At 45.5% G+C, this 14,062-nt stretch overlaps 1 protein-coding gene across 4 annotated transcripts in view; it reads right to left on the bottom strand.

The window, feature by feature from the left end:
• Positions 1-14,062, bottom strand: part of Usp7 (ubiquitin specific peptidase 7) — a 54,980-nt gene that overhangs the window by 1,611 nt on the left and 39,307 nt on the right. For all 4 annotated transcript variants that reach the window (XM_059270023.1, XM_059270024.1, XM_059270025.1 and 1 more), the window contains 16 exons: positions 11,826-11,935; positions 10,002-10,158; positions 8,663-8,807; positions 7,802-7,932; positions 7,418-7,552; positions 6,879-6,980; positions 6,579-6,684; positions 5,837-5,929; positions 5,687-5,754; positions 4,805-4,905; positions 3,724-3,877; positions 3,092-3,159; positions 2,572-2,680; positions 2,398-2,475; positions 1,672-1,772; positions 1,001-1,100 (listed from right to left, as the gene is read on the bottom strand). In XM_059270023.1, the coding sequence (XP_059126006.1) occupies positions 1,001-1,100; positions 1,672-1,772; positions 2,398-2,475; positions 2,572-2,680; positions 3,092-3,159; positions 3,724-3,877; positions 4,805-4,905; positions 5,687-5,754; positions 5,837-5,929; positions 6,579-6,684; positions 6,879-6,980; positions 7,418-7,552; positions 7,802-7,932; positions 8,663-8,807; positions 10,002-10,158; positions 11,826-11,935 (1,758 nt within the window). The remainder of the gene's footprint in view (positions 1-1,000; positions 1,101-1,671; positions 1,773-2,397; positions 2,476-2,571; positions 2,681-3,091; positions 3,160-3,723; positions 3,878-4,804; positions 4,906-5,686; positions 5,755-5,836; positions 5,930-6,578; positions 6,685-6,878; positions 6,981-7,417; positions 7,553-7,801; positions 7,933-8,662; positions 8,808-10,001; positions 10,159-11,825; positions 11,936-14,062) is intronic.

Raw genomic sequence — 14,062 nt, 5'->3', positions numbered from 1 at the left:
ATTCCAGTTCCTGTGGACATGTCAGCAGCTCTCTCCACCACTGACCCAGAGTTTCTGCCTGGACTTGTTCAGTCCCCATCTATCAAATTACACATCGTCGACTGATCTGTGTGTCTGCACACATGCCTGCTACAGTGTGCATGCTGGGGTCAGAAGACAACCTGCAGGAGCCAGTCCTCTCCATCTCACATGTGTGGGGCCAGGAGATCAAACTCGGGCCGTCAAGCGTGGGTGGGAGAGTACCTTTACTAGCTAAGGCATTCTGTCGGCTACCAAATTAATGTTTTTACTTTATATTTGGCCTAACTATGTAGCTCTGACTGGCCTTGAACTTGGTATATAGATCAAACTGGCCTGTCTTTGCCTCCTGAGGGCTGGAATTAAAGCTCTGTGCTAACAATGGTGCTACCACAGGCGGCTGTGAGTCCCTGTGGGTTCTGGTCATCAAACCACTGAGCCATTCTCTAGCCCCACTGCTGCTTTTCCAGAGGACCAGGGTTTGATGACCAGAACCCACAGCGGCTCACACCCACCCCTAACTCCAGCAGATCTGTCGTACTTTTCTGGACTCTGCATTCATGTGGTACAGATATACATGTAGGCAATAAAAACAAAAACAAAAACAAAATCCCCTGTGCTCTACCACAGTTGGCTCGAAATTATAAAGACAAATGTGGGCAAGACTTCCCTCAAGAGCACAAAAACAGACAACAGTAGTTTGGGATGAAGAGGCTCTGGGGATGGAGGGCACCAATGGCTGCACAAGGCACTGTGCTCAGCACCATCATGTGCACACTTAGCAGGGCCTACATTATTCTATGCTGTGTGTATTTTTTTCATGTTACAGCATTTTAAAAGCTTGGAATGAAATTAGCCTCATTGAGAACTGATGAACGGAACAACTCCAGCTACTTTATACAGCCCATGGTGAGATCCACTCCAGTAGATGGGCCACGACCTGCAGACCCATTGGTTCTGAGGCCAGCAAGGTGACAGTTACCTCTATTCGAAAAGTTCGACTTGTTGCAGGAGATAAACATTCTAATAGTTCATCCTCTTGATGTACACCAATAATTTTGTAGCTCACAATTTCTAGCAGCCTAAAGAAGAAAAATGGGACAATGAAGTCTCATGTAAAGATACAAGAGGAGGGCATGATGATGTCTGTATGCTCAGGAGAAGCAACTCTGGGTGGGCATGATCATACGTGTGGCTCAATTATGCTTTATGTATTTTACTTTTATTATTAATTTTTATAGAAGAGCAGTCATTGAGTACAATACAAGAGGCCGAGCACTAACCAGATAGAGTACTGGCTGCTGTCTACTAAAATTCCCAAGAAAACATTTTAGGGAACCAAACAGCCCCAAAGCCACCTGTCTGTGAGGCATCCCTAAGGTAAAACCATAGAAACATGCCCAGACTCAGAAAAGCAGAATCTGGGGCCTTGCTTTACATCTCAAGATGTGTGGACCCCACCCCACCCCCAAGCACCTTGGAACCCACTGTTCCTCTGCTACCAGCGTCACCCCCATTTACTACAGTTAAAAGAAGACAAGAGAGAGGCTTGGCTCTGCAAACAGCAACTGCAGAAGGATGGGGCTGTTGACTTTCCATCCTGTTCCGGTGTGGCTGGCTGCCCCACCCTCCTGCAGCTCAAAAGATACTTGCCTAAGTCTCCCTGATGCTTTGTCCCCGAGCTCCACGGCTTTTTTACATTCTTCTAACAGGTCCCGGACACAGCCATGCTTGTCTGGATATAGTGTTATTTCCTAAATGACAGAGTGTTACAAGTGCTTTAAAGAAAACAGATTTCTGCTACAACAAACCCAAGAACTTCACTAGTTCAAGTTGGGAAGAGGGGTGAGATATCACTCAAAGACCCACCCTAGCAGCCCCTCAACTGTGGATTCTCTCACGGTAGTAGGACCACCTCCTCCACACTCGACTACAGATCAGAACAGTTTCTGAGAAATAATCCTGGGTCACCCTAAAAGCATTCCTGTTCTCAGCATAAGGAGACAGAGGGCTGGTCCTCAGAAACGGCACCAGTAAGTTGGTGGTTAGAGCCTCACCAACACTAACAGAAATCACAGTATTTAGGTCTCAAATTTCTCAATTTCTGGTGCAGCTGGAAGGTAAAATGGCCTGGTAACCAGGCAAGCATAATTTTTTTTTTTTTTTTAAATGGATACGGCATAGGGGTACAGCCTGGCTGTGTATCATGACCTGGCTCTGGGCCAAGGGGCCATGGAGACACCTCAAGCTCTAGTCTGGGGTATGCTCTCACTTCTGACTTTCAGGGCCTCACCACATGCTGGCACTGAGGGAGTGCTCCCTCTGGTGGGTTTTAGTTCCAGAGCTCTGAAAAGAGTGACATTACAAAGAAGCGCTCACCTCTTCCCTAAACTGGCTGTTTAACCATATACACTTAAAGCTCCTTCTGTTCTCAAAGTCCGTGATCTTCATTTTAAGCTGTTGAGACAGAGACAACTGTTCAGACGGACTCCCTCCCTCCGAGAACTCACCTTCCTCCCTCTATCACCCCGCCACACTGACTTCGACTCATACCTGCTGGTAGTAAAGTTTCTTAGGTTGTCTTGGCTTGAAAAATTGTAGAAGATCTCTTAAAGTACCTTCATAATTATGTCTAAGAGGATTACCTGGGCCATCTCTATAACTATAAGAAAACAGCATATGAATAAACAAATTGTTTACTGGTCTACAACACACACCAACTGAAAATAAACAAACACAAAGAGCTAGCTGTGCACTGTCTGAAACCTGTGCACCTACCTAGCCCACTTCTGTCCCCCAGACCTGAGTTTCTCAGTGTATGAGGGGACAGAGCACACAGAAGACTCTCTCGCTGCATAGGACCTAGACCCAAAGAAGCATGACGGGTCAACCAAAATCAAACACAACACTAGAGGAGGTGAATGAACAGTTACTTGAGCACCTCAGGGTCTTCCAAACAAAGAAAGACTACATGCAGGTGACCTAGCATCTAGTCAAGTGTCCACACGATGTCTGGAGAAACTCACTCACAGGGAGGAGCAAGCAGGGTGCACCCAGAGTGAGCCTCACTTACCCTTGAGACTTGAAGAACTGCAGCAGCATGGGGTCTGTGTTGAGCCTCTGTGCGACTGTCTTTGCAACCTAGGAGAGAAAGAACCAGAAGAGAGGTTGGCACTCTGGGGAAAGGCAGGTGTGTACTCAAAAAACTTGGGGTTATTTAGTTGTATTTCCATAGAAATGTGATATACATGGGCAGCCTGAATTGAAATTCCCTAGAAATTTACTATTATCCATAACAAAACAACATTCCTGAGTGTGTCACCATGGAAGTGACCTACTTTTGTACAGGGTTTTCCCTGCTTTACTGTATATATTTGTGTAGCACAATGCTGACTGCTAAAAGGTGAATATACTGTGATAGGTTCTATCGAAATTAGTATTTCTCTCTTTAGATATATTCATCATTTCTCCATGTTTGTGGATCATTTCTCCGTGTTATGGACCTTTAAAGTCAACAATTTTAACTTCTGAGGCTTCTTGCTGTGTGTGGAGCCCAGAGAAGCCGGGAACTCACAACCTCTGTCTGAACTAAGTCCATGCCAAGCAAGGTGCTGTCTTCCTTATGAAGCTGTTAGACACTTTCTTTCACCAATATGTGTCTTCTAGGAAGGGCAAATGAAGTAGCAAAGAGCAACTGTTCAATACCTGAAAATAATTCATCCTATTTGATAACGTAACCACAAACCCAGGGTCATTGGGGATTGTTTTATCACAGAAGATGACATCGACACGGTGGTAGAGATCTCTGAAATATTCTTTTGCAGTGGGTAATTCACTGTTATCATTTTCAGGGTCATCCCTGGAGAGGAAAGATTTTTGCAGACTATATCAGGAGTGGCAAAAGGCAGCATCATTTAGACAACAGCGTAATGGAAAACAGAGTGCTCTCTTTGAAACCTGCCTCAGCTACCACTACAACAAGGCACAAAAAAGGCAAGTGTGTGCCTGGAGAGATGGCTCAGAGGTTAAGAGCACTTCCAGAGGACCTGGCTTCACCCCTAACACCCATGTGATGGCTCATAAAATTCCAGTCCCAAGGATCTTTAATACCCACTACTGGCTTCCACTGGCAGCAGGTATACACATCGCGCACAGACAAAATATTCATACACATAAAAATAAAATCAAGAGAGACTAGTACTTGTGGAGGTTCTACAGCAAGGCACTCAGTGCCAGCTGCTTCTCCAGTGACTGCGGGACAAAACACCTCCCTACAAATAAGCTCCTTTGTAGCACAGTGCATTCAGCCTGGGCTCTGACTAGCAGTCCACACCTGCAGCTTTTATCCACTATCAGGCTGCTGGACACTAGTATCGCAGGTACACACCTACAGGTATGGATGCAGGCAGTGAAGGCCAGCCTTGTTTTCAGAGTATTTTACTCCATAAAGATACCCACTTTGGTCCCTACATGAGAACATGTTTGGGAGACAGGCTCTGACAGAGCCCTGGATAATCTCAAACTTGCTATGTAGCTCCTGGGTCCTCCAGTCTCTACCTCCCAAGTTCCAAGATTACAGTGCTCACCACCTTATCACCAAGAGAACTTTAAATAAGGTTAAGCTTCATTCACTGTCCCGAATATCAAAACCTGTAACTAGCTACTGTCCAGAATGAGGACACTCCACTACAGCTCAGAGCATAATACAAATGTTTGCTGGACTGCACTGACTAAAAAAACATTTGATAGGCATACAAAGGAGATGGAAACTGTCAAAGATACATACTTCTGAAACACTATAATGTCACCATCCATCAGCTCATCAAGGGCTTTATCAAGAGATACATCGTAGTCCTGAATTCTCTCTGTCAAGTTCGGCTTAACTTCCTATAGGAAGAGACAGCAAATGGTTACATTTAAGAGTGTCTGTTATGACCAGATTGTTGTTATTTATGCTTTCTCTACATTCCTATCTATTCGTCTATCTGTTGTGTGTTTTGCTGTAATTTGAGACAGGGTCTCCTTGTTTCTTTAGGTTGGCCCTGGATTCCTGTGCTCAAGCAATCATCCAAACAGCCAGGACCTTCAAGCTCATATGACCACACACAGCTTATGCACACTTTTATGAAGTTAAAATACGAGCGGGAAAAACAAATCTAAAAGTAAGTATCTAATGATCACCAACCCCAAACAGGTAAAAATTACCATTTTTTAAATGTGAAACAGGGTATGTGTGGTGGGACATACTTGTAATCCCAGCACTTTGGGGAAGTAGAGACAGTAAGATTAGGAGGCCAAAGTAGCTATATATAAGCAAGTCTGAATCCAGCCTGGGTTACATGAGACCCTGTCTCAATAAACCACAAAACCAAAAACAAACTGATATTTCCAACTAAAGAGTAGAGGACCTGGTGGGGGCACACGCGTTTAATCCCAGCACTTGGGAGACAGAGGCAGGTGGATCTCTCTGAGTTCAAAGCCAGCCTGGTCTACAGAGAACCTGTCTTAACCTCCTCTAACCCCCAAAATCCCCCACAAACACACACAGAAGACAACCTAAATGAACTATAGACTAAGCAATACTAATTTGCTAGGCAAGCAGAACAACCTCCCCACAAGCAGAAACAATACAGTGATTACAGAGGGAGAAAAAAAAAAAAAAGCAAACCTCATAGAGGATAAGGCTAGTATCCTGGATAAATCCTGCTCTGTCACACATAACTGGGAGTAAGTCACCTAGGGTAAAGAAATCTGTTAAATACACAGCTGTAATGTAGCGAGCAAAATCTAGCTGGAAGGAAGTGCAGCCAGAACTTACGTATTTTACAGGATATGGGTGTGTAGATATGTCCACAGTAATTCAAGCTCCGTGTTTTAGGATCATACATCTTCAAAAATAACATTACATCATCTACAAGTTGATGAACAGACTGTTAGGATTTTAACCCTGAGTATGTCTGAATGCTAACAAGTAAGCTTGGGGTAAGTGATGTCCCAACAGTGAGCTGTCCTAGAAGTAACAACGACACAAGGATCCTTCAGGAGGCTGACCCACACCTGGGTAAAGCACACCAGGAGACAGTGAAGGAGACACCAGTGCAGTAAACTGAGACCTAGCACTGACTAGCTAGACCAGTATCCCAGAGGCTAGACCTAGCAGCTAAGTGTCCTAGTCTGTGGGGCAGCCACCTCTTTAGTGGCAGAACCAGGACTCCTTCAGAACTCCTTCACACAGGCTGTGTGGCCCTAACGTGAACCATTTGCCAAGAGACCTAACACATGCCTGCAACCCTGCCCTAACCTTCACACCAGAGTGATGAGCACAAGCCAGCAGCCAGGACACCACAACACCACTGCTGTCTGCTCCCTCTGCCAGGAGACTCAAGCTGAGCTGGTCTCTTGTGGCTTCCTTAGAAGCCCTCAAAATGGAAGGGACTGACTGAGTTAACATGGAGGTACCAGGAGATTTTTCTCCAAGGAATAAAGGTTCAGACCTCTGATCATCGAGAACTCAAAGCCTACTGGGTGCTCTAAAGTAGCAGGCACCTGTGGGCACTTACGATCTTTATCAAACTTGGGCAGCGTTGCTCCACTAGCAGCCAGCTCAGGATCCACTGTTTCTAGGAATATCGTCCAAGGGTTCTCATTGTCACTCAGTTCAATCATCTATTTCCAAAAGAGAGGAAGGTTTTAGAAGCTTGCAGTGGCCTAGGTGACAGGGTGACAACTACACTGAGTAGCACAGAGCACGACCAGCTCGACTGAATCAACCCAAAGGGACAGGGCTGCTAACTGCAGGACCAGAGCCTCCCACAGAGCTCCACACTGGGAGACACCCAGGATCCACCAACAATATTTACTGTTTTGTTGCCGTCGGCTTCATTATCTAACATTGCTGGCCGCTTTGTTCCATTACTCCTTGCTTGCATAGGCCATAATCGAATTTGATCTTGTGGAAACCCCTGAAAAAAATCCAAAAGTTTATTAAAGTAAGAAGCATGTATTTCCATCTTTATCAATTTAATGCTTTTGTGAGTAAAAGGGAAGGGGGTTTGACTCAAACTTAAAACGTTTTGTCCCACAGCTTGGACAATTTGTGCCTCTGACCTCACCAGGACCACTACTACACCATGGCTCACTCAGCCAAGAGCCTATTTTACCAAACACTGGTGGTGGCGGCAGAGGAACCAACAGTCTCTACAAGCCCTTCTCATGATATCTGCTACAAGGCTAGCTTTAGGACTGAAGGAAGCAAGTTCTGAGATTCACAGACTGTGAGGCAGGTCAGGAGCTCAGCTCAACATCTCCTTTTCAGGCGGGGCCCAGACAGTGACCACCCAAGGTAGCAGGTCTCTCATGGTATCAATGGCCTGGGTGTGAGCAGAGGAGCTATACCCACCATGGTCTGGGAGAGGCTCTGAACAAACTCTGCCAGGGAGGAGTTCTTCAGAACCTTGAACACGGTGTACTTGACTTTCTCCTCATCGTACATGTCATTTCCTTGGTGGCCACAAAACTGGTCCTCTGCGACTATCTGAAGGCACACAGAGCCAAGCTTACAACCAGTGAGACACGTCACCCTGAGCACACTCAAATCTCAAAAGGCCTCACACTCGCCTCACCACCTACAGTGAGCCCTTGCAGCTAGACCAGATGCCCAGAAGGCTCAGAATGGACAGCACAGGCCCAGCACACTGCAGCGCCAACAGGAGCCGCCGAGAACGACAGCACAGACCTGGGGCACGCACTGTCAGCACAGCAGTCTCCCAAGCCTGAGGCTGACCTGCACTTGCATGTAGAGATGGGCTTCCTGCCGCTCCTTCCGCTTCTGAGCCTCGATCCTTTTCTCTTCCTGTAATCGTTCCACCAACTGCTGAGGAATATCATGGTCGGTAACAGCTTGTAACACTTCACCTGCAGGACAAATGCATCTTCTTTCACCTGGTGCTGACTCTGCTTTCCCTCCTTACAAGAGTCTCAGGTTAGGTCTTCATTAAAAAATAACCTAGGCCGGGCGGTGGTGGCGCACGCCTTTAATCCCAGCACTCGGGAGGCAGAGCCAGGCGGATCTCTGTGAGTTCGAGGCCAGCCTGGTCTCCAAAGCGAGTTCCAGGAAAGGCGCAAAGCTACACAGAGAAACCCTGTCTCGAAAAACAAAAACAAAACAAACAAACAAACAAAAAAAACCTAGGGCCGGGTGGTGGTGGTGGTGGTGGTGGTGGCGGCGCACGCCTTTAATCCCAGCACTCGGGAGGCAGAGGCAGGCAGGTCTCTGTGAGTTTGAGGCCAGCCTGGGCTACAAAGTTCCAGAAAAGGCACAAAGCTACACAGAGAAACGCTGTCTCGAAAAACCAAAAAATAAATAAATAAATACATAAATAACCTAAGAATGTGGAAGGTCTTGGGACCGTGTGTTCACTTCAAAGCCCACAATCTCAACGCAGTTTGCTTTTGGGGATAGAATGATGGAGATACAAAGAATAAGGGGGGGGGGGGGGGGGGGAGTCTGGCCAGACACTATGGTTGGGTCCACTATACTTTATGGTACTGTATTAGACAAAGAAACCACTGAGGCAGTGAGAGATTCTTTACAGAACTCTGAGTTTGCCATAGTACAAGGATAACACAAGGCATTGGTACTCACTTAGCTTTGATTCCCTGATGTACACTAACATGTAGGCATTTGTGCAGTGTCGAACAGATAGGTCATCATCGTGACCCCCATAATTGTGCTCAATAGCTTCTTCTTTAGTACACCTGGATACAACGTCATCATCAAATTTACACCACTGGAGGGAAAGTAGGAAGACAGATGTTAGTAGAGAAACACACCCTCCCGCTGTGGATATCACTATATGTAAATAAACCCTGACTGGCCAATAGCCAGACAGGAAATATAGGCGGGACTAACAGAGAGGAGAATCGAGAAAGGAGGAAGGAAGAGAGGGACTGGCTGGAGCCGCTGCCAGGACAAGGAAGATATAAAATACTGGTGAGCCACGTGACAAAGTAAAGATTAATAAAAATGGGCTAAATATAAGAGTAAGAGCTAGACAATGATAGGCCTGAGCTAATGGCCAAACAGTTTAAATAATGTAAGAGTCTCTGTGTTCATTTTATAAGTGGGCTCTGGGACTGGTGGGACTTGGTGGCGGGAGCTAGAGAGAAATTCTCCAACAACACCCTCCTACAACACCCAGAGTGCTTCTGTCTTCCTTGTTCAAAACCCAAATGCCCACTGGTACTGTTTGTTACCTACTCAAACAGCCTGCTTCTGACTCTGGACCAATCGTTAGCATAGAGCCAACCCTTTGGAGAATTAAAGGCACAGAGTACAATTAAATGAGACATTTTAATAAGTAACTCCAGCCAGGCGGTGGTGCACACCTTTAATCCCAGCACTCAGGAGGCAGAGGCAGGTGGATCTCTGTGAGTTCGAGGCCAGCCTGGTCTACAGTGTGAGATCCAGGACAGGTACCAAAACTACACAGAGAAACCCTGTCTCGAAAAACCAAAAAGTAACTCCATAATGTAGCAAACTTCTGACTTAAAATTATTTAATAATGATCGTCCAATTAGTTACTTTAAATGGTGAAATACTTCAACCCCCCCCCCCCAAAAAAAACCCCATCTATTCTGAAAACCTTTGCCACATGGCATCACATCAGGAATCCTGGAGGATGAACAAAAGATACATCAACAGGCCTGATGCAATGAAGCCTCCCTGCCCAGCCAAGGAACACCAGTCAGCATTTGTCAGATGCATGAGGCAGAGTTTCTGTGAGGTACAATTACTAATCCAGAAGTATACATTCTAATGCACCATTCACCTTTACATTGTTGAAAATCAGACAAGAAAACTACTTCAGTCACAAAAGAACATACATTCAAAGACTGGAAAGGAATCCAGTAATTTCATGAAGCATGAACCAGAAGAAACATGTTTCTTAAATATCGGCATCCAAGGCCAGGCCAGGACTTACTTTGCCATCCCCTTTGGGGTTTAGGTAAACCACATAATGTCCACCATGATTATCTCCGCTGTGAACCAGGACTGCATGGAGAATGTAATTCGCAGGGTCCTTAGGGTCTGTTTTTTGCAAAAATTCATCAAGTGGTAATTGTTCTGGAAACTCAAACCTATTCAAAATATTTTAAAAAACTCAATATTGACTTACATCCAAAACATGGTATCCATTAATTAGAACTTTATTATAAATGCTTATAATTAACTGTCCGTCTTTAATCATGAATTACAGATGATTCTGAAGGCTCTCAAAGCTACTTCTGAAGGAGCTCCTACTTACTAGAAAAACTTTGTCGATTTAAAATTGAAGGAAAATTCAGAATACTCAGATAACTAACAGGTTCAAGTTCAAAAGCTTACCCAACTGTCTTATTGCAAATTTACACTGAACTCAATTCTAGGGTATATGTAAGCCTAAAGTATCCAGGAATGTACTACTGAGGACATTGGTGTTAAAGAAGGAACAAGCGGGCTGGAGAGATGGCTCAGAGGTTAAGAGCACTGGCTGTTCTTCCTGAGGTCATGAGTTCAATTCCCAGCAACCATATGGTGGCTCACAATCATCTATAGTAAGATCTGGTGCCCTCTTCTGGCCTGCTGTATACATAATAAATAAATAAATCTTTAAAAAAAAAAAAAAAAGAAAAAGGAGCAAGCTAGCCAAAGATATGTAAAAAGATCCTTAACCTGAGATTATATGAACATACTGTATTTGACACAGGAAAGCCATGCAAGGTGGAACAGAGCCCCAAAGAATATATGTGTAGAGGCTGAGGGCTGCTTGAATCCAGCCTCACTACCTTGGGACTGTGGCCCTATCTGCTGAAAATGTCTGATCTGGACATTTAAGAAAAATCTCAACCCTTTTAAAACAATGGCAGCAATTCCATTAAAAACAGGAAGAAAGTGGGGTGTGCAGAAACAGGCAGGTTAGCACATACTCTGTTGGTGGAAATAATTTAATTCGGCCACACTATCCACAAACATGAATGGCCACCATCTGTCCTGTTCAAAGTTGACGTTCAAACTAATCAGGGTAAAACCGTGCATACACACTCAGGGAAAGCATGTATCATCACTCTCACAAAGGCTCGTTAACACGGGCCAGGCTCATCAAAAGCTCCATAGGTATCCAAGGATGATCTTGAATTTCTAATCCAGCCCTATGCTGGATTAAAGACATGCAACACCATGCCTGGATGAACCCTGGGGCCTGTGTATGGTAGGCAAGCACTCTACCAATGGAACCACGTCCCTAAATCCTGAAATCTGTTGTCTTAAAAATATGGAAAGGAAACTATAATGGGGTAGACACACTCTATCGTTCTTCAAATTCAAGCTAGCAAATTCTGGAAGCTAAAAACAAAAACACTAATTTGTGGTAAATAAAAATCTACCATTTAGCCAGGCAGCACAGGCCTTTAATCCCAGCACTTGGGAGGCAGGGGCAGGAAAATATCTGTGAGTTCCAGGCCAGCCTGGTCTACAGGGCAAGTTCCAGGACAGCCAAAAGTACAGAGAAACCCTGCCTCAAAAATATCAAAAAACAAGCAGAAATCTACATTTAGTCAAACTCTCCGCATTAGAAGAGCTGAGTGCAAACTCCGTGACTAGTCGGGAAACCCGCCCTTTGCTCTCAACGCGCACAGGAGAGGGCTGGGGTCAAGGGAGCACCCCTAAGGGGTGACATCTCACTGTTCAGAGCCGAGGACCCACACACAGAACAAAGGAGAATAGAGACAACAGCAGAGGTCACCCAAGCCCTCACCCCTCGCGTTACCTATCGTTGATCTTGATGTTCTGGTCCGTCTGAGGGTCGTACATAAACCTCATCAGCTGCAGGTGTAACACTGGTGGCAACGTTAGGAATTTCACACCTTTCTCTGCTTCCTGGAAATTGAGAAGAAATGGTGATTTTAGTTCAGAGTCTCACTTTGTAAACCTTGAACTTACAGTGACCTCGGACCTCTGCCTCCTAAGCTACCACACCAGGCTTTTACCCGTCTCCTGTTTTTTGAGACCGATTCAATAGGTTACTCTGGCTAGCTCGGAACGCGCTCAGCAGATCAGGTTGGCATGGAACTCAGAGATCCACATGCCTCTGCCTATCAAATACTGGGGTTAAAGGTATATTCCACCACATCCAGCTGTACTTGTTTCTTAAAGCTAGAAAAGAACTGTTTCTGGCCAGGGACATAGCTCAGAGTTGAGGACACTTGCCCCACAAGGCTGCCAGATCTGACTGTGATCCCTGGAACCCACGTCAAGATGGAAAAAAAAGAGTGTACAAAATAGCCCTCTGAACTCCAACACATCCCCACAGACATGCCTACACATGCACACCACGGATGTATACACACACTAATAGTTTCAGCACTAAGGGAACGTGCTTGGGTACTGTTGGTGGTAAATGTGAGGACACTTGGATGTTTGTTTAGAGAGTCTTAAGTTTAGGTCTGTAATGTGTGGGAAATACACCCTAACCTGGCTGACCAGCAAAGGAGCAAGAGTTATTTAAAAAGCCACTTGCTAGCCGGGCGGTGGTGGCGCACGCCTTTAATCCCAGCACTCGGGAGGCAGAGCCAGGCGGATCTCTGTGAGTTCGAGGCCAGCCTGGTCTCCAAAGCGAGTTCCAGGAAAGGCGCAAAGCTACACAGAGAAACCCTGTCTCGAAAAACAAAAACAAAAACAAAAACAAAAACAAAAAACAAAAAACAAAAAAAAAAAAAAAAAAAAAAAAAAAAAAGCCACTTGCTACCTGCAGTGTTAGTCATCAAACACAGAGGGCCTCAGAAAAATCATTAACAAGAAAACTGTGGTCAGAGTTATGTGAAAAGAGGTATGCTACAGAAGTACCGTGAGAACAAGCAAAGATCTGCAGGCAGGAAGGAGTCTAGCTAAATGGCCTTCTTCCCTGAATGCTGGGGCACAGGGTTAGTGCTCACAATGCTTACCCTACTTCTCAACAGCACCTCAAGCCAACCCCTGGTCTTCACTTCCAATCCTATTCCACTTAACAGCTGGAAACTAGGAAACCCCTATTTGGCAACATTCTTGGTAATGCAAAATGATGTTAAGATAGGGCTATCTCAAGAAAGACAAAGGCAGAGAGAGGCACCTCATCCACACCAACAAGGAACAATGAAAAAATATTCCATTTCCACTCCTTCCCATTCAAGTGAGCACTCTGCACTACATACTGCATAACCAGATCCTAAATCATCCAGGGTGGCAAAGTGTCAACCATAGTGCTTCTCAAGCACTCCTCACAGCATAGCTCACTCTCCTGTGCAGCAAAGCCTCTGACCCTCAGTGGTCTGACCCAGCAAAGCAGTCATGGTACCATGAGTTACAAACTGGCAAGCCTGGGAAGGACTGTGATATGCTCATGGAGCAAGTGAGAGCCCAGTTATAAGCCTAAAAACAAGACCCAAGATTACTGCAGCTGGCCAGCCTGATAAGTAACCACAGCCCAACTCTCACTGCACCATGGACAGGTCACTTGTTCCATGCTCAGAGTCCCTTGGGGCCACACCCTAGTGGTTGGATGCACTCCTTACCCTAAGAGCCTAAGGTTCAGAAAAGTTAAACAATGGAAGGAGGAGGCAAACAAGGCATCTACAAATGTAAGAGCTGGGTGTGGTGGCACAGGCCTTTGGCTGGTTCCAACAGATCTCCCAGGGAGGCAGAGGTGGCAGACCTGAGTTCGAGGCCAACCTGGTCTACAAAGTGAGTTCCAGGACAGCCAGGGCTATCTATACAGAAGAAGCCCAATCTAGAAAAAATGGGGTTGGGGCGCTAAAAATTGAGTTCAAATGACCAAAAAACTGTTTCTGAAAAGACCAGGGTATGCGATAAGGAGGAACTGTCGAGCACATTCCTACCACTCTGCTGCTTCTGCCTGTGAAACACTACACCTCTTCACCAGGCAAACCCTCCCACCCGAGCAGACCACTCAAGAGAGCCCTGAGGCTCCTCATCTCCAAAGCAGAAGAAAGAAGACAGCACAGCATTGCT

Source organism: Peromyscus eremicus, chromosome 8a (genome assembly GCF_949786415.1).
Source record: "Peromyscus eremicus chromosome 8a, PerEre_H2_v1, whole genome shotgun sequence".
NCBI lineage: Eukaryota > Metazoa > Chordata > Mammalia > Rodentia > Cricetidae > Peromyscus > Peromyscus eremicus.
This window is presented reverse-complemented; position numbering and strand designations above follow the sequence as displayed.